The sequence below is a fragment of the Beta vulgaris genome, chromosome 8 (assembly GCF_026745355.1).
Source record: "Beta vulgaris subsp. vulgaris cultivar EL10 chromosome 8, EL10.2, whole genome shotgun sequence".
In the NCBI taxonomy this organism is placed as follows: domain Eukaryota; kingdom Viridiplantae; phylum Streptophyta; class Magnoliopsida; order Caryophyllales; family Amaranthaceae; genus Beta; species Beta vulgaris.
This window is the reverse complement of record NC_079209.1, coordinates 2891774-2919261: the sequence shown is the minus strand read 5'-3', so window position 1 is coordinate 2919261 and position 27488 is coordinate 2891774. Positions and strand designations below refer to the sequence as shown.

The 27488-nt window shown below is 34.5% G+C and overlaps 1 protein-coding gene across 2 annotated transcripts; it reads left to right on the top strand.

The window, feature by feature from the left end:
- The first annotated feature begins 20487 nt into the window (after nt 1-20487).
- On the top strand, nt 20488-27329 carry LOC104900636 (MACPF domain-containing protein NSL1). Of its 2 annotated transcripts, none has more exons than XM_010688110.4 (6): nt 20488-20907; nt 23307-23545; nt 23958-24144; nt 25587-25670; nt 25769-25949; nt 26054-27329. In XM_010688110.4, exons 1-6 carry the CDS (start codon nt 20641-20643, stop codon nt 26914-26916), a joined length of 1821 nt encoding a protein of 606 aa, XP_010686412.1. In that variant the 5' UTR covers nt 20488-20640; the 3' UTR covers nt 26917-27329. The 2 variants fall into 2 exon arrangements, with proteins under 2 accessions (XP_010686412.1, XP_010686414.1); XM_010688112.4 differs by having other exon boundaries at nt 20692-20863.
- The last annotated feature ends 159 nt before the right edge of the window (nt 27330-27488 follow it).

The window sequence follows — 27488 nt, the reverse complement described above, 5'->3', positions numbered from 1 at the left end:
TTAGTTCAGTTTAACTCAAAAGAATAGGGTCTTGTAAGAATAAATCTTCTGGGTTGTACTTGTACATGGTCCCCACTTAGAGGCCCATTGCAAGCTAGACATTCCGAACCCCCCTCCCCCCCTTAAATTCCAAGCAGATTGCTTGGGGTAGGAATTGAGCCATAGATTTTGCTAGAAAAAATGTAAAAATTCACCACTTGACTCAGCCCCAATTTCTTATTAGATAGATCAAATCAGAGTTAATTTATATATCAGATATATATTAAATGAATATAGTCGGGTTAGAGTTGGTTATACTGATAATTCTCTAAATAGTTAGATTGGATTAGAATTGCATTAGGTGAAAGTATTGGGTCAGACCGTCTGACCCAATGCATATTGTCAGACGGGCTGAGCCCAGTACTTTGAATTTGTTGAAACAAATTTAAAACCCAAAAATCTCCACTTTCACTTCCTCCTGAACTTCACAGGTTCTGCAAATGCCCTATTTCTCTCTCCCCTATTCATCTTCACCATCTTCAAAATTCTCATAACATCTATTTGTTTAAAAGCATATTATACGATAAGACAGTCCACCATAAAAAACTAGGCTTCATTTCTAGAGTTATAGAAACGTTCTACAACACCCAATGACATGTCGTATTCTTATCACTTAGCCATGATGGTTTGAGCTTGAGCCTCCTGTTGCTGCTGGAAGTTCAGTGGCCTCCTGAACAACATTATGTGTCTTAATGAAAGCGCACGTTAATGGCAAGAACAACTCCAATTACCAAGATCTCTTCACCGGAAAAGCTGCTGTTGTTTGGTTTCTTTGTGTTAGAATTCGTGTTTAGGGAGGTTGAAAATCATAAGAAGAATAAGATGAAGCCATTGATGAGCAAGAGGTTGAAGAACAGTAGAGGAGAGAAGATAGAGAAAATGTAAAGCTACATTTTTATTATTATTATGTAAAGGTAAGAAAGAATATTATGACATCTACCTATTTATACTAATTACACTAATTACAATAGGTAACAAAATTAATGCTAGAATTACAACTAATAACCTAACAAGAATATCTAAACTCTAACAACCTAATATCTATACTTCAACATCCCCCGCAAACTGGAAATGGTTGAACAACCATTTTCAGTTTGAACTTTCAAAGTGAACTTCAAATGGGACAACCAGATGTTGCTGCTGTATGCATTTGAAGAAGAACCTTCACTTGTGTGCTTTATAGAAGATTGCTGCAAGTTATGTCAAGTGACAAATAATATCACAGAAGAGGATTCTGGCAGCAGCTAGCTTGTCATCACTCTGGTCTAGTGTGATACTAAATTCAGCCAACATAGAATCCCAACAAACTTCCACCGTACACCACTGATCATTCTGCAGAACTATACATGTACACTTACAACTTGCATCCTCCAAACACACCATAACAACTACAATGCAAACACCATAACTGCTTGCCACAACAACATCATCATGTATCAATAAACAAGGACTTCATCCCACTTATCACCACTACAATGGTCATATCATCTTTCTCACAATATACAAAAACTAGGGAAAAAGCTAGAGATAGAAATTGACCCTTGGGGTCTTTTTGAGAATTGACCACTTTGGGTCGGAAACTAACCACTTTGGGTCTGAAAATGACCTCTACGGATTTGAAAAGAAAATTGAGCCACAATGGGTCTCATCAGAAGAAAAATCATAAATGGATCAATGAAAGAGGACCATCTATTTGGTCAAAGAAGATCACAATGGATCACAACAAAGCCACTATGGGCTATCAAAACCACTATGGGCATACAAGACCACTATGGGCATACAAAGCCTCTATGGGCGAAAACAAGCCTCTAATGGGCACAAAGAAGCCACTAATGGGCATAACAAGCCACTTATGGGAAAATGACCAACTATGGGTCTCAAAATTCAAAAACCTCTTACGGTCAAATGACCAACTATGGGTCTTGAACAAAGGACCACTTTGGGTCGAAGAAAATGATCACAATGGATCATGAGAAATGCCTCTATGGGCACAAAAGAATCAAGAATACTAGACGAAATCCCAACTTGATTTCAAGAAAAAAAAAAGTAGGAAATTTGTGGTGAGAAGAAGTAGAAGAATTATAGAATAGAAATGTGTTTTAGAAGAAAGAAAATGTTGAAAGAATCAAGAGTGTGAGAATTTATCTCACAAATCAGAAGTGAAGAATCATAAAGAAAATTTCAGAAAGCATACAAATTCACCTCCATCATCCAACAAATTCACCAACTCATCATGTATTCAACCATTACATACAACAACAAACTCAACACTACAATTTCAATCTAAGAACACCTAATAGCAACTTCAATCTTCAATCTCAATCTCAATCAAACACCAATAAAACCAGAACATCAATACAACAATAATAAACCCAGGAAACATTGTCAGCTGAATTATTACCGGAGTAACTATGCATATAACTTGGCGAAATCAACAAGTTAGCGATGAAAACTTGCAGTTGAAAGCTTGAGCCGAAAAACAAGAATCAAATCTTGAATGCTTCGAATAAGATTTCATAATTCGTAGAGGAGATAATAGTGAAAATCGCAAGCAAAAAACAGCAAGCAAACATCAAAACGACGATTCCCCAATACCACCAAAACAAAATTCCCAGGTGGAAATTCGAAACCCTCGATCTGTACTAGAGAGAAGAAAAAAAAATCCAGAAATTTTGAGTGCAAAAGATCAAGAAGGATGAAGTTGATGAATCAGAAAATGAATCTGACGTTGATTTGATGAAAGCGATTCAAAGAAACTCGAAACAGAAAATGAATTATCAAAAGGAATTGGAAAGAAATGATGATTTCAGAATCGCGAAGCAGCATTATCGCAAAAAAAAACCTAGAAATTAGGGGAAAACCTCAAGAATCTATAAATTGTTCGATCCAAGGTTCGAAAAGATAATTTGTGAATGAATTAGGTGATAAATGGGCAAATGAAACCTAATTGCTCAATTTTGAGCGTGAATTCAGACATTTTCGAACAGAAAATTTTTCAGAAAATTATGATGAATTAGAGATTTGATTTGAACAAAAATTTTGTGTGGAATTTACGAGCTAGGATCATTCCTGCTCTGATACCATGTTAGAATTCGTGTTTAGGGAGGTTGAAAATTAAGAAGAATAAGATGAAGCCATTGATGAGCAAGGTTGAAGAACAGTAGAGGAGAGAGATAGAGAAAATGTAAAGCTACATTTTTATTATTGTAAAGGTAAGAAAGAATATTATGACATCTACCTATTTATACTAATTACACTAATTACAATAGGTAACAAAATTAATGCTAGAATTACAACTAATAACCTAACAAGAATATCTAAACTCTAACAACCTAATATCTATACTTCAACACTTTGGCATCTTCTTTTTCTTTTTTTTTGATAATTTCAAGATCTCTTCTCATTGCTGGGTTAGAATAGTTCACAGTACATTACCAATTACAAAATTACAATCAGTACTCTAATCCCTACATTCATATCAGAGCCCACAGAAAAAACTCTAACCCAGTACATCAAAGAGGAGAAAAGAAGACTAGAGCCACGCCAGAAAATCAGATCTTCTTTGGCATCTTCTTCCCATTTATTCTTTCAGTTGGTATTTTCCATTTTCAGTTGGACTATTTTCCATTTTCAGTTGGACTTTGTTTTGTTTCAGTTGGACTTTGTTTTGTTTCAGTTGGACTTTGTTTCGTAATATGTATACCAACTGAAACAAATAATGGACCAACTGAAACAAAAAATGGACCAACTGAAAGAAATAATGGGCGAACTGAAAGAAATAATGGACTAACTGAAAAAAAATGAAGACTACCTGAAAAAAAATGAAGACTACCTAAAAAAAAATGAAGACTACCTGAAACTCAAGTGAAGTGGTCCGACGGGCTGATTGTGTCGGACGAGTCCGACACAATACGACTCTTCTTTGTTATTCATTAAATGAAATATGTATAGATTAAGTGATTTTCAACCTATTTATTATTTACCCAAACGAAAGCCTAAATGTACAAACCCAAGTTTTGGGAGATTATATATGGGGGTGAGCTTTCATACTCCTACACTCACACCTCCTGGGTTGTTCACTTGCATTGCTAAGTGCCTAAGTCCATGATATGGATATCTAAGCACGAGACTTTTCTTATTCAGAAAGTTACTCCATTTATATGACCATATAGCTCTCATTACTTTTTTTTACACAATCTCAAGCCACAACTTTGATATTTAAATATATGTTTAGTTATATATAGGGATGATTACTTCACGAACCGAGCCCGAACTATACTGGACTCAGCTCGTTTATTGTTTAGTTCGCCTTGCCTTGACTCGTGAGCTCTACAAGCTCGATAAGTGAAGCTCGTGAGCTCGTTAGCTTCTCTTAAGGCCCGAGCTCGGCTCGGGTTGGCTCCAACTCGAGTTCGAACTCGATTGAGACAAATTAAGAATAAACCAACACATCATTAAACCAAACAAGAAATTAATATTCGACATTTAAAAAATTGTTGACAAGTCTTGTAAAATTATAGACTAAATTTAAAAAGTACTAGCAATAAACATATTTTATTTCATAATTACATGTTAACCAAATGAATTACTTACAAACATACATAAAAAAATCGACAAAGTAGATCTAAAAGGATACAAAAAGAAAAGACAAGAATTGTTCAAAGTGAAAAAATTGTATAAAAGGATACGTATAATAACTTTTAAAGTGTTTCAGCACATATATGATAACTTTTTAAAAGCTTTAAGTTAAATTCATGTTTTATATAAAATTAATAATCGATCCTGCTCATGAGCTTCTTTAATTAAGCTTGGCCTAGTTCGGCTTGGCTCGTTTAGATAATCGAGTCGATCCCAAATTCGAGTCGAGCTAACACGAGTCGAGTTTTGACGAGCCAAGCCCGAACTATTAGCGAACAGGTCGAGCTCATTATCACCCCTAGTTATATATTAGCAATGAAAACTTAAAAGTTTGTACTTCTAATATTAATACTTGAAGACATAGAAAAAATATATATAAATGAATTCAAAAATCTTAAAATAATTTTTTTTTTTAGCTTAAAGAAGTTATCTTTCAAAATAGCATGAATATGAAGGGATTGGACCTGAGCACAGGCATACGCCTCCATCGTGCACAAGTTGCGCCTAGTTGTTGTGCCCATACAAAAGATGCATCATTGATAGAGCAAGCTAAATGCTCCAATATAAACAAGAAATTGACTTAAATGCACTTATGATCCTATATGAATATGGTACGTTACCTGGCTGCTGGCTCCAAGAAAGCAGTCCATGAAAAGTTTCTCAAATTAAAGATCGAATATCCTTGAAGTAGAAATGAAGAAGAGAAGGAAAGTCATCGGAATGGCCCTGCATGGTCGTGCTACCTTAAGGCACCCATGAATGCAATATTGGCAATTTGGCATGTGGTGAACCAAAAGGAACCAAACAACTGAACAAGCTAAGATTAATCTTAATTAACATGCAGCGATAAAAAATAAATCACTGTGTGACTTCTCAACTTCCATATTGTTTTGAAGCCCTGCACATGCACACATGATGATTCTACGTTTAAGATGATACTCCCTCCGTCTCATAATATAGTTCCTACTTCATTTTTGGTGGGTCAAACTTTAAAATATTTGACCGAATATTCTCATTTATATATATAAAAAAAAAAATCATGTGGAATCTTGTTAGATTCATCTCAATGTGTAGTTTCATAATATTAACTTTTTATATTTTTTTATTAATACATAATTGAAGATATTAAAGGTCAAAGTTACGTCTTGGAGACCGTATAAAAAAGAAACAATCACTATATTATGAGACGGAGGGAGTATTAAGGAAGTCAAATTAACTTAGGTAGTTAGTACTGGCCTGGCCTATATGCAAATTTTGTACATTTCAAGAAGTGAGCAGTCAATGAAGGATGCAAGACGAATCACAAGGAACATATTTATTTGACAATTATTAGGCACTTGGGCTACTTATCAATGCATGCATCCTGTAATACCAACAAATAATGACTAATTAGTTTATTTAAGTTGAACAAATACATCTTGTTCTACTACTACTACCTCTTGTAATATCAATGAGTAATGACTGATGAGTTCATATATTCAAATGCAGTCTTCATAATATGGGACAAGTCATAACTCATCAAATGAGTTAGTACCCACCCTCAATCGCATGCAAGAAAGAGGTATATATACAGAGTTGGGTAGTTTTGTGCCAAGAGCAAGATTGACATAGATGATGTTCCGGAAAATTTCTTTGAAGTTTGAACAGAAACTAATCAAAGATCAAAATCATCAAATCATCCTTAGAGCCCTACACGTATAAGTTGTGCATGTCAAATTTAAAGAAAACCTGCTCTAATCATCATTTAGATACGAGCTAAGTATACATTTGTTTCTTCTTGTACTTCTCATTTTTATATAATAGGGTGTATTTTTTTTACTATTTCTTTCACAACAATTATCTCGTGTGACTTCAGTGATCCACCATTATCCCTTATTAACCCAAAAGTAATAGAAAAGGAAAAAAAAAGTTATATAGGTAGTAGAATAAATAAATTTTCAAAATATCCATTATGATAAAGTTTTTTTGTACAGTATGTATGCTAACATTGTTCTCTTTCTCTCTAATAACTTGCTATATTGTTGTTGACACAAGTATTAAAAAGGATGTGCTGGAGTCATAATCACTTTTTAGTTTTTTCACCAATTACCCCCGAGTTTTTAGAAAATTCATGAGGTACCCTCGCATTTTTCAAAATACATGGGGTACCCCTTATTTTCATAGTAATACATCCAAATACCCTTAATGATTAACGATGGTTAACTTCATTAATCATTAGTCCTAATTTTATGTTTTCATCCATAGTTAACCCTTAATCCTAATCCTAACTCCTACGCCTAACCACCAATCCATCATCCACTCCCCCACCCTCCCACCACCCTTGTAGTCCCCCCAAACGCAGCCCTCTACCCTTCCCCTCCACCCAGTAGCCCCTTACTCTCCCCCCCCACTCCAGCACCCCACCTTTTCAGACTCACCCCTACCAATGAGCATCTCGATGAACTCCTCCCCACCATTACTTTTCTCATCATCTTCATCATCATCTTCCTCGTTTTCTCTGTTATATTCAAGAAGTGTCAGAGAAGGAAGCTTCCGCGGATGGTGAAGATGAGCGCAGAGCTTCATCGGATGGATTTGACCATTAACAAAAAGATCATTAGCGATGACATAATCGAGCCGATCTCCGGCTTCGGGTGCGTCAAATCGAGTGGAAAACTCAAACTCAAAAGAGCTATTAGTGGGGGGCTAAGAAAATTCGTCGGGGGTGGGGGAGGGAGGGGTAGGGGATGCTGGGGTGGGAGGAGGGGGTTGCATTAAAAGGGGGGGGGGGGCTACTAGGAGGGGGAGGGGGTGGTGGACTGGTGATTAAGGTTAGGGGTAAAGTTAGGATTATGGATGAATTAGGATTTAAAACAAAAATAGGATTAATGACTAACAGAGTTAACCGTCGTTAGTCATTAAGGGAATTTGGATGGATTGCCATGAAATTGAGAGGTACCCCATGTATTTTGGAAAGCGCAGGGGTACCTCGTGAATATTCTGAAAACTAGGGGGTATTTGGTGAAAAACCCGTAATTTAGAAAATATCAAATATTTGAGAGTTATAGTACGACAAATATTTGAGTGATAAAGATATTGTTATAAGCTAATTAGGGTGTGCTATTCACTAGATAGTTTTGAGCTTAACTTATCTAAATAGAATTAAGGGGGTGTTTGGTTTATGGAGGGGAAAGGGAAAGGATAAAAGAAAGAAAAACAAGGAGAAAGGAATAGAAAATCCTTTGTTTGGATAGAAAACCCCATCTTCTCTTCTTACCATTGCACCACCATATATCCTCTTCCCCTATTTCTCAAGTTCAGCCGGCCACCACCCTTCCCCTCACCGCCTGCCTCCCGCCTCCTTAAGGTCGTCCATGACCACCGCAACAACACCTCATACCACCACCCCCTCCTTTCTTTTCCTTCTCCTCCACAATTAGATATAAAATTTGAAGTTTTAAAGGTCAAATCGACCATAAAAACTCTAGATTTAGAGTTTTTGTGGTCAAATTTGACCATCTAAAGCCATAAAAAGGTATTCATGCATCCTTACTCTTGATTTTCCTTTTATTTTTGAATTTTCAGGGTTATGAAATTTGAAGTGGTGTTGGTGGATTTTTGAGTAGGTAGTAGTGGTTTATGTGATATTTTATTAGCAAAGGTGGAACCATTGTATTTTCGTTCTCAAGGTGGTGGTTCCGGCGAGTGGGTGGTTTGGGCAGACATGGTGGTGGTTGGGATGTCGGTTAGGGTGGTGTGAGGGTGTTGTCGGTGGCGAGGGAGTAGTGGCAGCCTTTGGTGGGTTGTGTTTTCCGGTCGTGGAGATGGGTTTTGAGGGAGGTCCGGTGGTTGTGGTGGATATGTCGTGGCTGTGGTGGTGCGGTGGATGTGGTGGATATGTCGGTGGATGTGGTGGTGCGGTGGCTGTGGTGGTGCGGTTGGTGAGGTGGGTGGTTTTGTATGAGGTGTGTTAAACTTGGATGCTCAAACTTAAGTGGTCAAAGGTTTCCCTTATCCCTAGTGGAAGAGGGTGTGGGTAATCAAGTTAGAGGAATTTGGGGGTAAGGAGGGAAAAGGGAGGGAACACAAACTCCCAAAACAAACAACATAAAAGGGAATCAAGAGGTTCTATTCCCATTCTAGTTTCCCCCAAACCAAACGCCCACTAATTAATTTAAAATATTTTCCAGCCTATATTAATGCATTCGTAATCTTCAACGATTTTTGTATAAATAATATTTAACCTTTATCGTACCTATTACTTTTACAAAAACTTGACAACAGTTGGGATATAAAACAATCCTAATACTATCAAGTTTGACAAATTTCCCAATATAATCTTTAGTTTACTATAGTGTCATATAGATGAATCTTCGGCAACTTCTCCATAACTTCCTCTAATAATGTCTTTCTTCCCCACCTCCTATAGTCTCATCCCTTTCATCACCAACCCTATCACTTAGAATGAAAACGATTTTATGTAAGGTTATATTTTTTTGATAATTTATTTCATTTCATAAAAACTCAAACTAGAGTTATGAGCAACATTAAAACACCAAGACTACACACCTCTACCATCATGACAAAGATAACCAACATCTACATCCAAACAATTCAAAAAACGGCAACAATCCCGAAACAACATGAGCACTAGAACAAGATAAACAACACACGCCTACCAATTCCATATACAAGCAACAACACCTAACATTAACAGTAGCCACAAAGCTAGAAAGCTCAGGACAACATAAACAAAACATCTAAGGAGCTCAAATAACCTTTCAAGCATTTTCAATGACATGAACACCATACTATCCACTAGCAAATCTCTTACTACACCTTGTGTTTGCTACTTGGATCCCATTTCTCTGCTCTATTTTATGGTGGAACCTAGGATGATAAAGAATTTGAGATTTGATCATTCTTCTCCAAGTTATAATGGAGTCCTAAATGACGAAGTAAAGGATATTGATTTTTCTTCTTTGTTCGCTAAAAGGGACAACTTATTGGCATAACATTACTCGAATTTGATTCAAAAGGCAAAATTGAACCATTACTAACATCATCCACGAGAACTACATTCGGAACATTTCCATCAGCACAAAATGAAACCTTATTTCTATCATCACAATATGATTTTTCATTGATAAACATCTCATTTCCAGATAAAAGGTATTGGAATCGCTATCTAAACCAACATTCTCCAACAACCTATCTGGATTTGGCGACACCTTCTCATTGGTACCACTAGCATTAATACTATGGTCATTACTCAATTCCCACTTAAGTAAGCCATCCACTTCTAACTTGAACTCACTATCATGAGAGAAATATGAAGTTTCTCTGCCAAGCATAACAAAAGACTCCAATAAACAGACTTTTTGAGTGACTCCAACAACAGCAACGTCGTGTTGCTTCAACTCCTCTTGAGCAACTTGAAGATAGGCATTGACAAAATTCCTCCAAGGATTAGCACCATTCATGGCAGGGACAAAAATTGAATGTAAAACACCCTTAATCTCAACACTTATTAGCTTCAAATACCAACCCCATCTATTATAACCAAATTGAATTTTCCACCAAAGCTAACCAAATCGTTTAGAGTATTCGGATTCAATCAACTTTGAACAACCATTTAGGATATTGGAAACCCATTCAATTAACTTAATCAGATAATTAATCCACCTTTTTCGATTCTTGATGAACTCACCAATTTTAAAAAAACCATTACTTAACTCCATTTGAAAAACCTTACCTTTGATTTGAATCAACTCAAACTCCAAATTGACCAGCTCCTCACAAATGTTCAAGGAAATACCACCTGAAATCCCCGCAACAGCAACCCAACCACTCCAAAGAAAGGGAATTCCGATAGTTACGTCTTGTGAACTTTGATTTAAATTCTAATTGGGAAAAACTGATTGAGAGAGGAATTCTGGAAATTGAAAGAAAAGAGAAACTAAGGAAGGGACTGAAAGAGATGAAACGAAAAGCATCGGGAAGGGATGTTGACCCTGCGACGACGCACACCGGAAGAGAGAAGCGTGGTCGCCGCCGTCGCAGGGGAAGGCGAAAGGTTTAGGGTTTTGGCAGGGAGCCTAAAAGGAGGAGATGAAGCTGAAGAGGCACGGATTCTCTTTTAAAACTATAACTATATTAATTAATATTAGGATGTAGTTAAAATCAAAACACTATTATCTCTAACGTGTGTTTTCTGTTCGGATTTTATATTAATTGAGCTATTTCATATTTCCATTCACACAAAATTTTTATGTAAGGTTATATTTAATGCAAATTTAAAGGAAAAAAAGAGTATGTTAATCATTAGTTAGATCATCATATGAAGCAAAGTGAAGATTATTATGAGTGTTTATCCAATTATAAGGTTATTTTCTAATTTCATAGTAAATTAGTAGCTTGATTGTCAAACAATCTTTAACATGGGTGTCCCATATATAAGTCCCATAAGTCCATAACTGCAACAGACTTCCATTGTCGGGTCTACTATACAGTATACTCCATTTGGTACGCAATGTTTCTCCTAGAAGGCTAGATAAAGGACAAAATATAACAAGAAATAGAAAAAGGTGGAACTGGTATGAAGTGTTCCCACTCGTCGAATTAGTCAAATGTTCTTACTCAACTTTAGTGAAAAGAAAATGAAAGAAATTCGTACGCGGTCTATAAAAACGTGAAAAATCTTCTAAACCACCGCATATGTGATATGGATATTTCAAATTTGACCAATTACGCCGATTATATATGTACTTGACTTGTGAGTCCGTGACACTACTTCACAATTCACATGCCAGCTTTACATTGACAAACTAGTGCTTTTTTTAATGTATTACTAAATAAAACAATAAAAATTCATGAAATTTAGTTATATATCTATAATCAAAATCAAATCCAGAAACTTACATACTTGATACAAAATTATAGTTAATTCATTCGTTATTATTTTAATTCTTAATATTATTCTTTAGCGAATAGCAAAAGAGAATGACCTAGCACATGGATTGATGACCTAGCACATGATTGATAATCTTATATTCCTATAATCTTACTAATACTTGTCTTGGTTTAGTAACTTTTACTAACTTTAATTATTAGTTTATTATTTTATTAATTATAATCTGAAATTTGGTTATTTTTATTGAAATTATTATGATTAATATTTAAGTATTTAATTAGAGTTATGAATTGAGTTTCCAATTTTTTATTAAATCTTATAGCGTTACTTATACAACTATCAGTCTATAACTCAATTAAGTAATAGTATGGTTATATTTATTTAAGTGAACTAATATGTAGTGTTACATTGACTTAGATTATCGACTTACGTACATTCATTAATATCGTCGGATAATACGTTGTTTCAATTCAAATGCATGTTAATAGTTTCGAAATGCATTCACATGAAGACTATTGGCTAAAATAGTGTACTATTATCTTGAATTAGCTTATAATCTATATTGGTACATTCATTAATCTTATTTAGTAACAACTTTTTTTATGAAGTAAGTACTTATTAACTTATTAGCTTATGGTAGATTGATTAACCTTGTTAGCAGTTAACTTCTTGATTTTGATTTTTAACAAGTTAGAATTTTAGAAAGAACCGAAGAATTTGTGATTTTAGTAAGATATACTTGTAACCAAATGTTCACACAAGCTGATTTGACTTATTCGTTTGATGATTGATCATTAGTGACTTTAGTGTTTATTGTTTAATTATATATTCTGTTTGGAGTAACACATAAATTCAATAAGCCCTTAGCCAATAATCTAAGTCTTAGTTCAGTAACTTTACTTATTTATATAAACTTATGTTTATTATTATTGTACAACATATAACCCTCGTTATAATTACTTAAGCCTCATATGAATCATAATTATAAACATATGATTGTTATTTGTTATAATTTTATAACATATCAAGAGTCATTATACTAATTTATAATCAGTAGAGTATTAGATTGGTTTTACGATTATTTTGATACCAATTTTATACTAAAATGTTTAAACATATTGACAAAATAGTTTGTTTATAATTTATCATATATAGTCACAATATAATACTTATATACCACATTAATTATGTTTGTTGTTGTTATTATTATTAGCATTGTTGCTACTATTACTATTAGTATTTATATTGTTATTGTTATTGTCAGTGTTCTTGTTCTTATTTGTATTACTATTGTTATTGTTAGCACTGTTACTTCACAGTTATTATTTGTATTATTATTATCTAGGGGTGTTTATGGGCGGTTAACCGTCCTGAAACGATTTTTTGGTATGATTTTTCGGTTTCGATTTTTAATGAACACCCCTATTATTATCATCATCGCTTTATGTTTATCATCAAAATTATTTACAAACTTATATATCAATTATAATGCTTATAATAATGAATCATTTATATAAACCTTGGAATTGATCGTCTTCTCGTTATTATTGTCGTTGGTTATAATATATAATATTAGAACATATGAAGAGTCGTTCTACTCCTTTACTCATTACAATGGTTTTACGCAATTGAATAGTCGAATTAATAGTTGACTAAGAGCATACACTAAACACCACGGTAAACAATATAGTGTTTTTATTGGTTTTTCGTTTTCATCCACATATTTATCTCACACACATATGTCGATCTTAATACTTTTATATGATTCGTTTACAAAATCCATAACAAAATCAAAATGACACGACCAGGAGTTAACCGAAGTTGCATTGATGTTCAATTGTGAACGGATCCGATGCTTCACAACGACCGAACTAAGTTCATTAGTGATTCAACCCGAGTGCACTTGACTCTACCCAAGCGTACATGGAATCCAAATAAGGCCTGCGCAAAACTGGTTAAAAAATATCCACGTGTGATCAATGAATCGACTTGTAAATGGAACGCTCAAACTTGTCCGGCACCCGACAACCCCATGATTCAAATGTAATCGACCCAGTTAAACAAAACCTGACCAATCATGACCTGGAGCACTGACTGTCAGAATCCTGACCTGGTTCACCGTAGGTATACCCAGAAGCTGTTTGAGAACCTATTTTGACACCACTACACTACTTCACATTCACATGCCAACTTTACATTAGCAAACTAGTGCCTATTAATATATACTAAATAAAACAATAAATTCATGAAATTTAGTTATACATAATTTCAAATCCATAAAGTTACATGTCTGATACAAAATTATACTTCATCCGTTATTTTTTTATTGCAGCAATCTGTGTTTTCACGTTTGTCAATGCACACTTTAGCTATTAAGTAGTTTTTAGGTCCGGGCTACCCTCCTACATAATAAAGATTTTTCATTTATTAATATTTTACTTTCAAATGATAACACTAAGTATGACTTGGTTTAGTGGTTAAGACTTTAATGTATGAGCTTGAAGTCACGAGATCAAATCTTATACAAAGCATTTTCTAATTTTTTTTTATTGTATGTGAATCCATGGATTAAAAATCCTAATGGAGAGTGACACGTGGCACCATTCCTTGTTTAGGAATACTTTTTAATATATTAGTATAAATATCTTTATTTATTTTTTAGTAAAAATTATAAAAGTTCAATATTTTGGAAGTTTATATCGAGATGAATTTAACAACTCCCCATATATATAAATGCATTGGTCCTTAATCATCTTTTCTCTTTAAAAAGAGTTGTTAATTAGCCATTCTTGAGAAGTTTCAATTATATTCAAGTTAGGGTGATGGAGGATCGTTGTGTTAGCCTTGGATGCAAAGTCACTAAGTAAGTAGACCTTCATAGGTGGTAGCACTAGCGTATCCAAAATTTCACCCGCGTGGGTTCAGAATTAACGAGATTATTTTAAATAGAAAAAGATCAATTTAAATTGTTTAAAAATAAAATACATCAATTTAAGTTCGGAATTACAACCGATAAATACGAGAATAATTTGGTGAAGAACAAGTTGAAGACTTTTGAGACTTCCAAAAATGTTCCAAACTTTTCATACTTCATTCACAAATTCAATTCAACATTATTAAATTGAATTTGACTTCACTAAATTATACTCTAAATCTCGAATTTCTAATGATGAATAATTCAATTCAACAAAGTAAACTTTATAACCAATAACATTACCCAAAGTTCAAATTAAACTTCAATAACAATAGCAAATTCACCCAACAAAAATGAAACTTGAGAGTCTAAATTAATCTCATGTCAATCAATGATTTCAATTCATTCAAGCATTCCATTAATTTAATTCGTAAATAACCATCTATCCAAGCATTACTTGATTACTAAATGAATCGGTAAAGTAAAGTTTAAGCAAAAAAATTAGTCAATTACCTAAACAAATTCGAGTAGAGGCTAGAGAAGACAGAAGAGGAGAAATGAGAAATGCGTCCGTGGCTCCGTGCGAGTATGCCGCGGCCGGCGGTCGGCGGGCCACCTGTCGTCGGAGTGTAAGAGGAGAAAGGCTGGTGTGCGGTGTGCCTTTGTCGAGTGGAGTTAAAGTGTTAAACCCTAGGTTCTGTGAAAAGTGAGAAGAGAGGAGAGAGAATTAGAGAAATTGGTTTGAGAAAGGGTTAAGTTATTGGGAGGAAAATAATATCAGACTCCAAAAAAAAATGGGGCCGAGAAGATTTGAACTCGGTACGCGTAAGGGTTGGGCTGTCTTAAGTTTTGCACGCAGAATCACTAAGTCATCGTTGTTCTATGTTAATTATTACGCTCTTCCTTTCTTTTAGCTATTTTTATTTTTTTTTCCAGAATTTTTCCTTGTTTTTTTCCAAAATTTTAATTCGTCGGTTCAGCTGAACCCACGCTAGATTCACCCTCTGGGTGGTAGATCATATTATCGAAACAATATTGACTATTTTTATTATCATCAACTATCCCACAATAATGCTTTTTCCAAACCATTATAGCAAAAAAAAAATAAAAAAAATTGATGTTCAGTTAAACAGTTTTGACTATCTTCGACCTTCAATTCTACGGATTCGATGTTATCAACTAGATATTAAAAATCAATATGTAGTCTGATAGTAAATCATACTTCGTTTGTTCTTTTAGTTGCACCATTTGACATTTGTGTATTATTCATCAACCAATATTGACAAGCTTTCTCTCACCATTATATAAGAAAAAATAGTGTCGAGTGAGATCTTGTACGTTAAGTTTGTCTAAATGCGAGGGTACCAAACATAATTTTTTACTTATATGAAAATATAGATGTTAATGGTCAAATAAGCATCTTACCATACGTGAATAAACAAACAATGCAAGTATGCAACTAATAGAAAACAAAAAAAGGTATTACCAGAAACAATTTTAACTATTTTAGAGCCAGCAACCGTTTATTACATGAGGTTGAAAATCAATTCATTTTAAAGGCTCAAATTCCAATGTTACTTTCGTTAATTTAAAGACAATTCTCTATTGTACGTATTTCTTGTATTTTTTTATTTTATTTTTTTGGGTAAGAAGAAGTAGCCCGGACCCCGTTCGGGTCTTAATGGGTCAGACACTTAAGAGTAAGGGGGAAGGGTAAAGGGAATCCCTACTCTCAAAGTGCCTCTAGTGGAGATTGAACCCCCAACCTTGAGGTTGAAAAGGTGCTCTCGTTACCACTAGACTAAGTACTACTTGGTACGTATTTCTTGTATGGGTTATCACTATTTATTAGTTATTACCAACCATAAAGTATTTGGAATCCTCCAAAAATCGAAATACCCTTAATTATGTATTATCAAAAGTTCAAAAGTATGTATGGACTATTTGATTTCGTTTATAATCAATCCCCGCGACTTTTACAAACCTCCAAAAAAACCAAATTTTAGTTCCACAACATTTTGAAATCATGATGATTGATCTAGTGACCACTGACCAGAATGATCTGATGGCTCTAGTCGAGACATTCTTTGCCCTTCTTAGCAAGGCGTTCATAAAACTCCACGTGAAAGGTACTAGAACTCTAGAAGTATTATAGAGCTATGAATTTTGCCGCCAACCCATTTTGTTGTCTTTTGAGACCCTCCACAAGTGACAATAAGTCTACTTTAATTTGTATTTATCATTATTATTTTTCAAAAATATCCATATGTTATTCCCATGCATAACACTCTAAATAAATTAATAGGAGTAATATTAGAAATCAACACCAATAATTTCTCATATGTGTCTAATTTGTAAAATTTTTCAAATTATATATATATATATATATATCAATTAACTTCGAATAACATTAAATTTAAGATTGTCACTTCAAAATAATATTTTTTGAACATGTTAAATATGTACAAGAATCTTGTTATATTGAAGACTTGAAAAACATTGTTGAAAATTTTCTTAATTCTCTTTATTTAAATTGTTCTTATAAGTTAAAAAACTAGATAAATCGTACATAATATACACCAAGTCATTTTGTAAAGACACACATCGTTGGAACAATTTAGAATTGACTAGTACTCATTTTTTAAAATTGAAAAATCTTACCCTACTTATAGTACTCTATTCTCTTTAACTTATTTTTCCTAACTTTTATTATTTTTTATGAACTTTTGAAAATAACCAAAATTGAGGTGAAAGAATAGACCCTATAGTATATTGGATAAGGATTTGAAAAGGAGAGAGAGTGAATGGATTCCATCACATGGGAATGTTTTGTGGGCAAAGGATCTCGTAGGCTATGTTCAGTTCACCTTATTTTTGCTTATTTCAGATCTAATCAGATCAGATCAGATCAGATCAGAAAAAATACGTTCAGATCAGATCAGATCAGATCAGTTCAGATCATGCTTATATTTAAAAATCATTATATCTTTCATTACATATTAGTAAAAATTATAATAATTGAATATTAATAAAGTACTCATTGAGACGAATCAAACAAGACTCCACATGACTATATTTTATCTTATATATTGAGAAAAATCTAAAAGATAAGATTTTGTAATCAGATCAGATCAGAAAAAATAAGTTCAGATCAGATCAGATCAGAAAATTTCAGGTGAACTAAACATAGCCTTAGTCCGGGGTTCAATTCTTGGTTGTTGCTTGAGGTGCGTGTCGATCGAGCCGAGCCTGACCTCTTGTTAGCTCCGCTCGTGTTCATTTGAGTTTATTCATTGATAACAAAACTAGTAAATTATTATTTTGTAATATCTGGAATAAACATATTATATATACGTACATAATACACTATTTCATATAAGAAAAGTAATCAAGCCTGTTAACGAGCTCTATTCGATTCGAGCTTGTCATAACTCAGCCAACTCGTTAAGGCCTCGAGCCAAATCCAAACTCGAACTGAGCCACTATGAGTCGAGTTGACCGAAGCGAGCTCGAATTGTTTACGAACAGGTTAAAGCTTATTATCACCCCTAATTGTTGTCTCGCACATTTTTTTGACTCACCTCCTCCATATTGAAAGGGTTTGGCTGGTTGGCAAGTTATGGGTGAGCTAGTGTATCATCTTTTGGAATATTTAACTAGTTATTAGGCCCGGGCTACGCCCCGGGTAAGAAAATTTTCATTTATTAATATTATACTTTGATATGATAGCACTAAATACTACTTGGTCTAGTGGTTAAAACTTTAGTACATGAACTTGAGGTCACGGGATCAAAACCTATGCTATGCAATTTCTAATTTTTTTTATTGTACATGGATTACATGATCTAAAACTCCCTAGGGAGAGCGCCACGTGGCACTGTTCCTGATTTAGTAGTATAGATTATAAAGTGATAATGGGATGAATTCTTAATCATAAAAGGGGTAGTGAGACAAATGTTAAATATAAAATTCTATTAACATAAGAAAAAATAGGGGTAAAACTGGGGATGTAACTAAAATTAAAAAGTAAAGATTCAAATTGAGTAAGATAAAAACTATATTAAATAAGAAAAAAAAAATACAGGAGAGCGTTTGAATAATTGTTGCATTATTACAAAAACAAACAAGGATATTAATTGTTAGCAACAATTTCACAAATAATTGGTTGGTAGGGGATTACCTAGTTTTAATTTAAAACTAGGCAACGACTCAAATCCAATATTAAGAAGAAAACATATCACCTTTTTTTTTTATATAATTGACTAGTTTAATTCATTTAGTAACCAGTTTAATCCGTTTAGTAATCATATTCTTTAAACCATTTAGTGACTAGTTTAATGCATAAGGTAATATTGCAGAGTTATTTTTAAAAAAATTTGTTGCAATTCAAGATTCAAACGGAAACAAAGGAAGGAGAAGAAAATTAGGTACGTCTAGGATGTGAGATATCTATGGATATTATTTGTTTAGAATGAGATGGAATGAACTTGTTATAAGAATATAGGCTTTGATTTGTCTAACTTTATATTAAATTAAGACAACTTATTCTAATAATTTGCGTTTGACAAAATACTTCCTTGTTTCAGATTATATGCTACATTTCTATTATTGAATGTCTCGAGTTAATCAGTCCATCCTTTATAATAACATTTTCTTATTTATTTTCTAGAAAAAGTTGAAATACATACTCATATCCCAAATAATTTACCACTATTTCCTTTTTCAAAACTGTCTCAATATGTTGGCCATATATCCAAATTCACATTTTTAAAATTTCTAAAATTTTTACTCCAATTTATCCCTCTATACTCAACCGCTCATTTATTTTTCTTTACTTTTTTACACTCCTCTAAAATGAGTCACTAGTACACAATGGACGATTTGCGTCGGATGCGAGACACCCATTTACATCAGACATGGGTCTGACGGCATAGGTCTCGACGCAGATCAGGATACAGGATCTGCATCGGACAACGATGCGACGCAGGTGACTAACACTGATTTGCGTCGGACTTAACTCCACATCAGACACAAATTGCTATTTTTTAATAAAAAAAATTAATTTCATGAATTGCAGCTCGTAACTCAAATAAATTAACTGAAATTTCAACTGGTGTTTCAACTCAAACAAATTAACCAATAATTTAAAAAAATAGAAGTGGTGTTTTATTGAGTAAAAGGGTTTTTTTACAACTAATTACAAAAAAATACATAAATGACAGAAACCAAAAGGAGAAATCAAAATGAGAAAATTACAGAAAAATCATCAAAAAAAGAAATAAATTACTCGCTCGCTGTTCGCTGTGATTCTGTCGACGTTTTCATGGCTTCATCGAAAAAAATTCGCTTTAAAAATCCCAGATCTGAGAATGAAAAAAAATAAACAAAAAGAAATCAGATCTAGAAAATGAAAACAAAAAACTGAACATATATTAAACATTCAACAATCGTAATTTTCAACTAGGTAAACAAAAAAAAAGCAAAAATTCAAAAGTGAGATAAAAAATCAAAAATCAACAAAAACAAGAAGAAATTGAAAAAAAAAGTTACATCTCAGGAGCAAAAATCTTCAATGTTCATAGTTATAATCAGGAGCATAATCTTCGTTCGTTGTTTATGCCTCCGCACAAAATCTCTAAAACTCTCTTTTACTCCAAAACTCTCTTTCACCGAACACTCCTTTTAAAGTTTTTAACTAATCAAAACTTTAAAAGTAATCTAAATCTCTCTTTTTACTCCAAAATTCTAATTGCCAAATATCTCATGATACATAAAATTACACTTATGTCTAACAACCCTACAAATTCAAATACTGCAATTGAGAAAAAAAACAAAGGAAGTACTTTTTAAAGAGAGGAGTATGACTTTTCCAAAAGTTCAAACCATAATCAAAGTATGAGTCAAAATGGAGGAACCTGCATTGAACAAACACCTCCAATCAAACACGCATAACATAAGACTAATCAACCACCCCCAAAACGAGTCAGTCTTCTCTCTACCTCACACTTCTCTTCTTCATGATCACTCTATTTCACACCTTTCTTCTTCTTTTTCAGCACTACTTATTTTTTTAAGCTCCTTCATTTTTTATCATCTACCCATATAATTTGATTGATCAAACAATAATCAATTATTATCTAACAACAATTGTACAAAAATGGGTAGTATGAGAAATATGGACCCACAATCAGTAGCTGATAGAGCGGTTCGGGTAATCGGGTACGGGTATGATCTGACTACGGATCTCCGATTATCAGCGTGTAAAGCTGGACCGTCTGATTCAAGATTGATTGTGATTGATCAAAGATTAAGCAGAGATTTGGTGTTACCAGGTGGAATTATTGTGCCTAATGTTCCGTCTTCTATTCACTCTGATAAGGGTGAGCGTACTCGATTTCGCTCCGATGTTTTGACTTTTAACCAGGTTAATATTTTTTTACCACGTAGGATGTTTATTACTTTCATCTTTTTTATTACTTGTAATATTAGTTAGACTCTTCCATTCACGTCAAATATCCGTGTCGGATTCTTGACACTTGAATTATTGAAATTTTTTATAGAAGAGTCGAGACAGATACTTGGATACGTACCCGTGTGAGACATGGTTATAGGAGTCGCAATAAAAAAATGTGCACAACAACTAAGTATTAAATAAGTGAGACAGTTGCAAATTGTAAAGAATATTAGTAACTTGTAAGTATTAAAAAGACGGAAGAAATATGTTGTATGATTGCAATTTTTTTATTATCTTAAGGTTGTTTATTTTAGAAAGAGGTAACTTATCATAGTTAGAAAAAAGGTATGATTAGCTTGGAGTAAAGAATGCGTTGAGAATTTCATGTGCGAAATGATCATATTCTAATGTAGGGTTAAAAAATGAAGAACGAGACCTATAGACTAAATGTTTTGTTTAACCTATTTTAATTTATTTTAGATAAGATAATATAATATAAGATAAGATAATTTCAGATAAGATAAGATAACTTCATATAAAATAAGGTAAGTTCAGATGAGATATAATGAGTTGAATAAAACGGATTAACTCAGTTAGACAACATAATAAACTAGAATATAAGTTTGGATAAGATAAGATATTCAAATAAGATAAGGTATCTTCAGATAAGGTAGGATAAGTTCAGATAAGATAAGATAAGATAATTTCTAGATAATTCACAATAAGTTGAATCAAACAAAACCTTCCGGGGGCGTTTGGTTCACGTAGTGGTTTGAGTTTGGAATCAGTAATGAAATCAATGTGGTATAGGTTTGTAACTTGATACGTAATAGCATGTGTTTGGTTTTATTTGGGAATGAAATTTTTTCTTCTATCTAATACTGGTATGAGTCAAACCCACCTTCCCCTTAGGTTCCTAAACCCCATACCTTATGGGTTTGAGGTATGGGTTTTAAATCTATCAAATCAAATTATTAAACAAACACTAGTTATATGTTTTGCTCATTCTAAACCCATACCTTATGGGTTTGAGGTATGGGTTTTAAATCTATCAAATTATTAAACAAACACTAGGTATGTGTTTTGCTCATTCTAAACCCAAACCTCATACCAAAATTATATAAACCAAACACTCCCTAACAATTTGCATCCTATATCCAGGTATGAACAATCTCATGTTCTCCCCTCAATCCTCATTTCTATCTATAAGAAACATCTTTGTCTCCATTAAGCATGATATGTTTTTGTATCTCGAACATGCATTAAGTAGTGCTTTGTAATAATCTAAAATAGCAATGTGGCTTATTATTTATTTAGAGACTCAAGGAGTTTGAAGTAGTTGTTAACTTGTCGAGAGTAATCGGATAAATGAACCAACAGGGGTCCATTTTATTGTAAATACGGACTTACGGCCCGTTTGGTAGTCGTTAATAAATTGCGGTAATGGGAATGGATCTTAAGTGTAATTTTATTAGGGAAGCACCCTTAAAATCTCCATGGGGAGGCATTTTTTTCTCCATGGACAAGCAATCTCACCCCTAAACTTGTGTTTTTATCTCCAAGGGGAAGCAATTTTCATTACCACTCATTACCACCCTAGAAGGTGGTATTGAATGGGAATGAAAATTCAAGAAGGAAAGTGGACACTTTAGGATAAATTAGCATTACCATGGTAATGGACAATGATATCTTTCACAAATTTACACACAAATTCATTCCCATTACCACCATTCATGACCAACTACCAAACGGGCCGTTAAGGTCTCAACGGATTTTGTATGTCGAAGTTAACATAATATGCATATTGAAGATTAATACTTAAAACCTTCCATTTGAGGCTTTGAGCACTGAATGTAGATTGTGGAACTCGTCCATAACTCCATATAGAGTATGAAATGATGTGTAATACAGATTATTATGTGTACGTCAATGTTGTGCAACGTTTAACCATAGGCGACCTTGCGTATCAAAATTACATGTCTATGTTCGTCTCAGTAAGCAACCATCATCCTTAGATTGTAAGTAATACTTAAGGTGCGACACTTATTTGAATGGAAGGTCCATTCAACAGAGGTTTTATGTTTGCTTTCGTAATTTAGGTGAATCATGAAATGCCCCTGTTTCTTGACAAGCCTCATGTAGCTTTGATGGCCAAATATAAAAGAGGTTGGCAGCAAAGTGATTTAATACTTCAAAAAGATCATATCTGCTATTGCATTTTGTGTTGATCAATGAATTATTCTCAAGCCAAGATTCGAGCGTTATTATTATATAAGTTGCATTGCTATTATGGCACTGTGTTGCACTATGCATCACAGCTGCTCTTCACAGGAGTATAACGTAACTCTCTGCTTTATAATGTATTGCAGATGTCAGAACATTTCAATCAAGAAAACTCCTTATCTGGTAAAATTCCCTCAGGTCATTTCAATAGAATGTTCGATTTCAATGGTGGCTGGCAGAAGGATGCAGGCCTTACAAAAAGCCTTGCTTTTGATGGCTGTTTCATCACTCTCTACACTATTGAGCTTGCAAAATCCCATATAACCCTTTCAGAAGATATTAAACGAGAAGTGCCTTTGTCATGGGACCCTGCTGCCCTTGCTGCGTAAGAATCTAAGTACTTTATAGTGATCAAGCTAACTTGGCAGTAGGGATGTAAAGAGTCAACAATGTGAAAAAATTTAGTGGAGGACTCCATAAATTTTCAATAGAATGCACTTTTTTTTCTTTCTTTTCCATTGTACCTATTTTCTCCAGGTGAACTTCTTTGTAGGAGGCTGTTGCTGGATGTGCAACTTTTGCATCACTGATGAGTGCTCCTTTATGTTGGCAATTTAGTTTGGTTTTATAACTTGTGGGTTTTTTTTTCCGCTTATTTGTATGAGAGGTTTTGTGTTTCAAAAGAAATTTGTCAGATTTCCAAGTTTTGATTAAATTTTTCTTCTCTATCATCAGAATGTTTAGTTTGGTATTGGAAAATTTTAAGCATCTTACCATTATAATAATTTGTATTTCAGGTTCATTGACAAATTCGGTACCCATGTTGTTATTGGGGTAAAGATGGGAGGTAAAGATGTAATACACATCAAGCAGCATAAAAGCTCAAATATTGAACCAGCTGAGGTTCAGAATTTGCTCAAGAAGCTTGCTGATGAAAGGTTTTCTGAAAATGTACTAAACCTCGGAGCACATGGGAAGCCTAAGGTACATGGCGTCTCAATACCTACTTTCTGGCTTTAGTTTCCGTTGTATCCATCTGTAACTGGCACAAAGCTTACATGTTATGGAATATTGCTGCTAGATCCCCGTGAAATGATGCAGTGTTCTTCACTTTTATATCACAGCAATTGTTCGTTTGCTATGTACAATCACCATTAGGCTTTGTATTTAAAAGAAGAACCATTAGGCTTCTGGGAGAGAAAGGCTCGGTATTGTTTCATGTCTATCCTGAACTATGTTAAAGGTTCCAACTTCTAAGCCCTAAGTGAGTCAGCTGAAAATTGAGTCACTGATCAGCGTGATTCTTGCCAACCAACAGTAGGGGTGTAGGGGCAAGGTTTTCCGCAGACTGCATCCCAGAGTGTAACAGCTTTTGTCCTTGGGGCTTATATGGTACTTTGGCTATGATAAGTTTTGGATGCTGAAGATCCAAATTAATGGCTTGAGAGTGATTGAAGGTTCAGTAATTCGTGATTTGTGGAAGTTCTTGAGGCCAAAACATAATATAGTTCTTGCTGAGAATTCAAGGAATTCCCATGCCCACATTATAACTTAAAGTTCACAGCTTTGATTGGTTTGAAAGGGCTGATTAGTTTCAACATGTGCTTATAAGAATTCCATATGTAGATCTTCAGGAACCTATGAATAGCTATGCTTAATGCTTCACTTGTGCAACTTTTGCGCTTAGAGGGTGGTAGGCGTCGTAGCTCCAACCCTACAATACAAGTCAGATCTTTCGGTAAAATCCTGCCTGCTGTGTTGCAATGCACAGCCTAGAAGAGATTCTCCAGCATAAGATTGTGAGCTGCAACTCTAGATAATTCCTTTAGCCAAAGTCTATGATTAAAATTGGAGGTTCTTTGCTAAAAAAGATGTACTTCTCAGTTTGTTCATTTGAGGGCTAAGGCTTCAAGGTTTTCAAGGCTTTAGCGACTTTATCTAACTATTTGAGAGTGTGCCAAAGTTTCATTGCGGAAGCTGATAGCTCATGCAAAGCATTCAGAGTTTCTAACAGAAAAAAATTCTTAACCTAACATGTGTGGATCGATGTACCTTAACATAATGGACTCCATTTGAATATGTTTTTTTTTTTCATTTAGCCCTTTTGAGGTTTTGCTTTTCTTTGGCTGTATATCTATTGTGTCGTACACCTGTATATTTGATCTCTCATTTCTGGGAGGCATATTGAATAATGTAATGGCTAAAAGAAGTGACTTGTAGGATATTACTCTATCTTCCATAGTGTTTGCAAGCTTTTGCTTTGGATTGATTTAGTGTTCTCTACTTCAGTCAATCAATTATTATCTGGAAACTCTGCCTGACTTCCTTAACTCTACTTGCTCTCATTTTTCGTTGTTTTTGCGTAAGTTTCTACAGGATGTGCTACAAGAGAAATCTCACTCTTGGCTTTTTTTTTTCTCTTATAGGAAAATAATCGGAGTAACTGGCAAGTTCCAGCATCTTTGCCTCACTCTAACAGACCCTCCGTCACTCCTCATTCAAAGAACGATGTGAGCTTTACGTGGTCTTTTTTTCAACTACTTGATGTGAATGCTGTTGAATGGTTTGAAGAGACTGAATTTATATCTAAATTGCCATTTCTCTACAGGATCTTATGAGTATTGCAATTCGAAGAGGAGGGGTTGATCTTGGAACCCACAAACAGTGGGTTTCTACTATCTCTGAGTCACCGAATGTCATATCTATGTCCTTCGTGCCTATAACATCATTGTTAAGTGGAGTCCAGGGATGTGGTTTTCTCAGTCATGCTGTGAATCTGTATCTGAGATGTGAGTGATCTTATACACTTGGCAGTTATCTTATTCATTTTATAGGTTGAAGTGGAACAGCCATTTTCTCTTTTCTTTTATCTAATTGTGAGTGATATATGCAGATAAACCTCCTATAGAAGAACTTACTGAATTTCTTGAGTTCCAGTTGCCTCGGCAGTGGGCTCCCGCATATGGCGATCTTCCATTAGGTCTTCGACGCAAGAAAGATGCATCTCCATCATTGCCATATGGCTTAATGGGTCCTAAGCTGTATGTTAACATTGTGCCAGTTGACACCACAGAGAGACCTGTGACTGGAATACGACTTTTCCTCGAAGGTAAGAGGAGTGACCGCCTAGCAATCCATCTCCAACATCTCTCAGCTCTTCCAAAGATCATCCAACTCTCTGATGATCACAACTGGCAACATAGTAAGGATGAACATCTTCAAAAAGACTACATAGAACCTATCAAGTGGAGCATGTTTTCCCATGTTTACACCGCCCCAGTCGAGTATAATAATTTATCCAGTGATGATACTGCCCCAATCGTAACAAGGGCATGGTTTGAGGTCAAATCTAGTGGCATGAAGAAGATTCTCTTTCTGAGGCTAGGGTTCTCTATGGTGGCCTCTGCAAAACTTCGTAGATCGGAGTGGGATGAAACAACCACCGTTTCTCGGAAATCAGGAATGTTCTCAAAGATCAGTGGACGATTTAGCGGGGCATTAAATCCTCAACCGGAGATACAGAAGCCGGAAATAAATTCTGCCCTCTATCCTGGTGGCCCCCCGGCTCCTGCTTCAGCACCAAAACTGTCAAATATTGTTGATACCAAGGAAATGGTAAGAGGCCCAGAAGACCATCCTGGATATTGGGTGGTCACTGGAGCTAAGCTGTGTATGCAGGGTGGGAAGATCAGTATAAAAACAAAGTTTTCGTTGTTGACCATTATTACAGATTCAGAGGATTCAATGTCTATGTAAATTATGTCATATATTAGTCAGAAATTTTGTTGATCAGTAAATACTGTAGATTGTTATAGGGTCCTGAAATTTCTTGAGGCCAAATTGTCCCCCAGGAGCAGATCGACCAAAACAACTGTTATCTCAGTAAGTCTGTTGTGTGTGGGGGCCTGTGTGCCTATACTTCCCTTTCTTTTTTTCATTTTATTTGTGTGTTTTGGTTAGGAGGATATGAAGAGAGTTGTGCAACATACATCATTGATCATCTATGTATCATATCAGATTAGCAGAATGGCAGAGAAGTTTATGGTGTACATATACATATGTTTCCATTCGATGTAATTCCAGTAGACTTCCATGTAATATCCAGTTTAATGTAATGTAACTTCTGCATTGCTGTGTAAGCAGCTCGAGAAGATGTTTAAAAAACCATAGTAACCGTCTCAAGAAAAGGATTCCTTATGGCGCCCTCAATTTCGAGCCACCAAACTCTGCAACTGAATCTTTGCTAGAGCATCTGGTTCAGTTGCTGATACCACTAGCCTTCCATGTCCTTGTCTCTTAGGTCGCGGCCTTCTGCAACCGAATCTTCA

Coding starts and splice junctions, on each gene's coding strand:
- LOC104900636 (XM_010688110.4), top strand. CDS start 20,641: ATGGGTAGTATGAGAAATATGGACCCACAATCAGTAGCTGATAGAGCG. Junction 24,145..25,586: donor GAGCACATGGGAAGCCTAAG/GTACATGGCGTC, acceptor TTTCTCTTATAG/GAAAATAATCGGAGTAACTG. Junction 25,950..26,053: donor TGTGAATCTGTATCTGAGAT/GTGAGTGATCTT, acceptor TGATATATGCAG/ATAAACCTCCTATAGAAGAA.